Source organism: Polistes canadensis, unplaced genomic scaffold, assembly GCF_001313835.1.
Source record: "Polistes canadensis isolate GaletaPanama2010 unplaced genomic scaffold, ASM131383v1 scaffold_3, whole genome shotgun sequence".
Taxonomy (NCBI): domain Eukaryota; kingdom Metazoa; phylum Arthropoda; class Insecta; order Hymenoptera; family Vespidae; genus Polistes; species Polistes canadensis.
Genome location: NW_014569550.1, coordinates 762,908 through 764,601, shown reverse-complemented (window position 1 = coordinate 764,601; position 1,694 = coordinate 762,908). Strand labels below are relative to the sequence as shown.

Sequence of the window (1,694 nt, the reverse complement as noted above, 5' to 3'; positions counted from 1 at the left end):
TAATAATAATAATAATAATAATAATAATAATAATAGTAATAATTATAAGTCTAATCATAATAATAAAAGTAGTAGTAGTAATTATATTAATAGTCATAATCATAATCATAATAGCCTACTACCATAACGTCAATTAATTGAACAACGTCGCATTGACATTTCTTTCTTGATAAAATGTAAAAAATAATGACAAATAGAAAAAAAAGAAAAGAAAGAAAAAACGAAATAATAATAATAATATTAATAATAATATTAATAATAATATTAATAATAATATTAATAATAATAATAATAATAATAATAATAATAACGATAATGATAAAAAAGAAATAAAAATAAAAAAAAATGAAGGAAAAAATACACCTAGTCTGCAACCTTGTGAGTATTTAGCAAAGCATATACATAGTACGTTCCCGCTGTGTACGACGCGTGCCCGTAATTTGTCCGTATCGTATATATGTAAGTGGCAAAGTGCGTACTATTACACATTCCGTGTAAGTATGTGTTTAATTTTTTGTCGTGTGTGCGCGTGTGTCCATGTGTGTGTGCGCGTGTGTACAATTTTGTTGTTGTTTTATTTTTTTTTTGCAAGAGCATTGTGTGAATAGTTGTTTTCGTTTCGTAATTTCGTTCGTTGTGCAGTTTCATGATAATTAATCGATAATTATTATCATTCATCATTGTCTCGTTATAAGTTATAACAAACGCCTTATGTGCTAATTATTTTTTAATCGACTTTATTTTCTTTCTCGTTTTTTCTTCTTCTTTTTTTTTTTTTTTGTTTGTTTGTTTATTATATGGTGCCCTTTAAAAGCGTGTTATATAATATACCTACACACACATATATATGTATGTATATAAAAAAATATATACATATAGATATGTGTGTACGTAAATATATGTTGTATATATCTATAGTACCACATAATTCGTTATGTTCTGTCTGTCTCTCTCTCTCTCTTTCTCTCTCTCTCTCTCTCTCTCTCTCTCTCTCTCTCTCTCTCTCTTTGTATGTGTTTAAAATTATTTAAAAAAATTATGTTTATTGTTATTATTGTTGGTAATTGCTGTTATCGTTGTCTCGTATAGTCATTTTACGTTTTTATTCTAATTCTGCCACGAAAGCGAGATAATTCGAGAGCGTCATTTTAACGAAACATCATTTTTTTGTGCTCGTTAGTTTTCTTTCTTTTTTTTTTTGTTTTGTTTTGTTTTATATATATATATTTTTTTTTGTTTGTTTTGTTTTCTTTACACACAACAGGTGGTGTGTGTACGCTAATTTATTTATTCGCACGCGTGCAATGAAGCAACACAACTCGTTTTCTCAGCGAGTTTGCGTATCATCCTTTTTTCCGCAATACGTGATTAATCGGGAGTGTTCTACTGCATCTACGCACTCGGGGCTGGATCCAAGGCGACTTGACTTTTTAAAAAAACTGTCGAGAAATACAGAACGTGCACGGACGTGATTACTATTTTTGTATTCCTTCATTTCGAATCCTACTAAAGAGATCGAAGTAGGAACGTATATATAATAAAAAAAAAGAAAGAAGAAAATAAAAAATTAAAAAAAAAAAAAAAAAATATCAATAAACTACTTATTATTATTAATAATACTAATAATAATAATAATAATAATAATAGACTATATAATAACCTTTTATCAAGATAAAATATCGCGTCTTTTGTAA

General features: G+C 27.1%; 1 protein-coding gene across 7 annotated transcripts in view; it reads right to left on the bottom strand.

The window, feature by feature from the left end:
- The window catches only part of LOC106786558 (single-stranded DNA-binding protein 3), a 22,874-nt gene that overhangs the window by 8,484 nt on the left and 12,696 nt on the right, over positions 1-1,694 (bottom strand). The window contains exon 14 of one of the 7 annotated variants that reach the window (XM_014748131.1): positions 1,196-1,439. The exons of 5 other annotated variants lie outside the window; for them this stretch is intronic. In XM_014748131.1, the coding sequence (XP_014603617.1) occupies positions 1,431-1,439 (9 nt within the window). In that variant the 3' untranslated portion in view covers positions 1,196-1,430. Of the gene's footprint in view, positions 1-1,195; positions 1,440-1,694 lie in introns of those variants that run through there. One more of the 7 variants, XM_014748111.1, reaches the window with a different exon arrangement.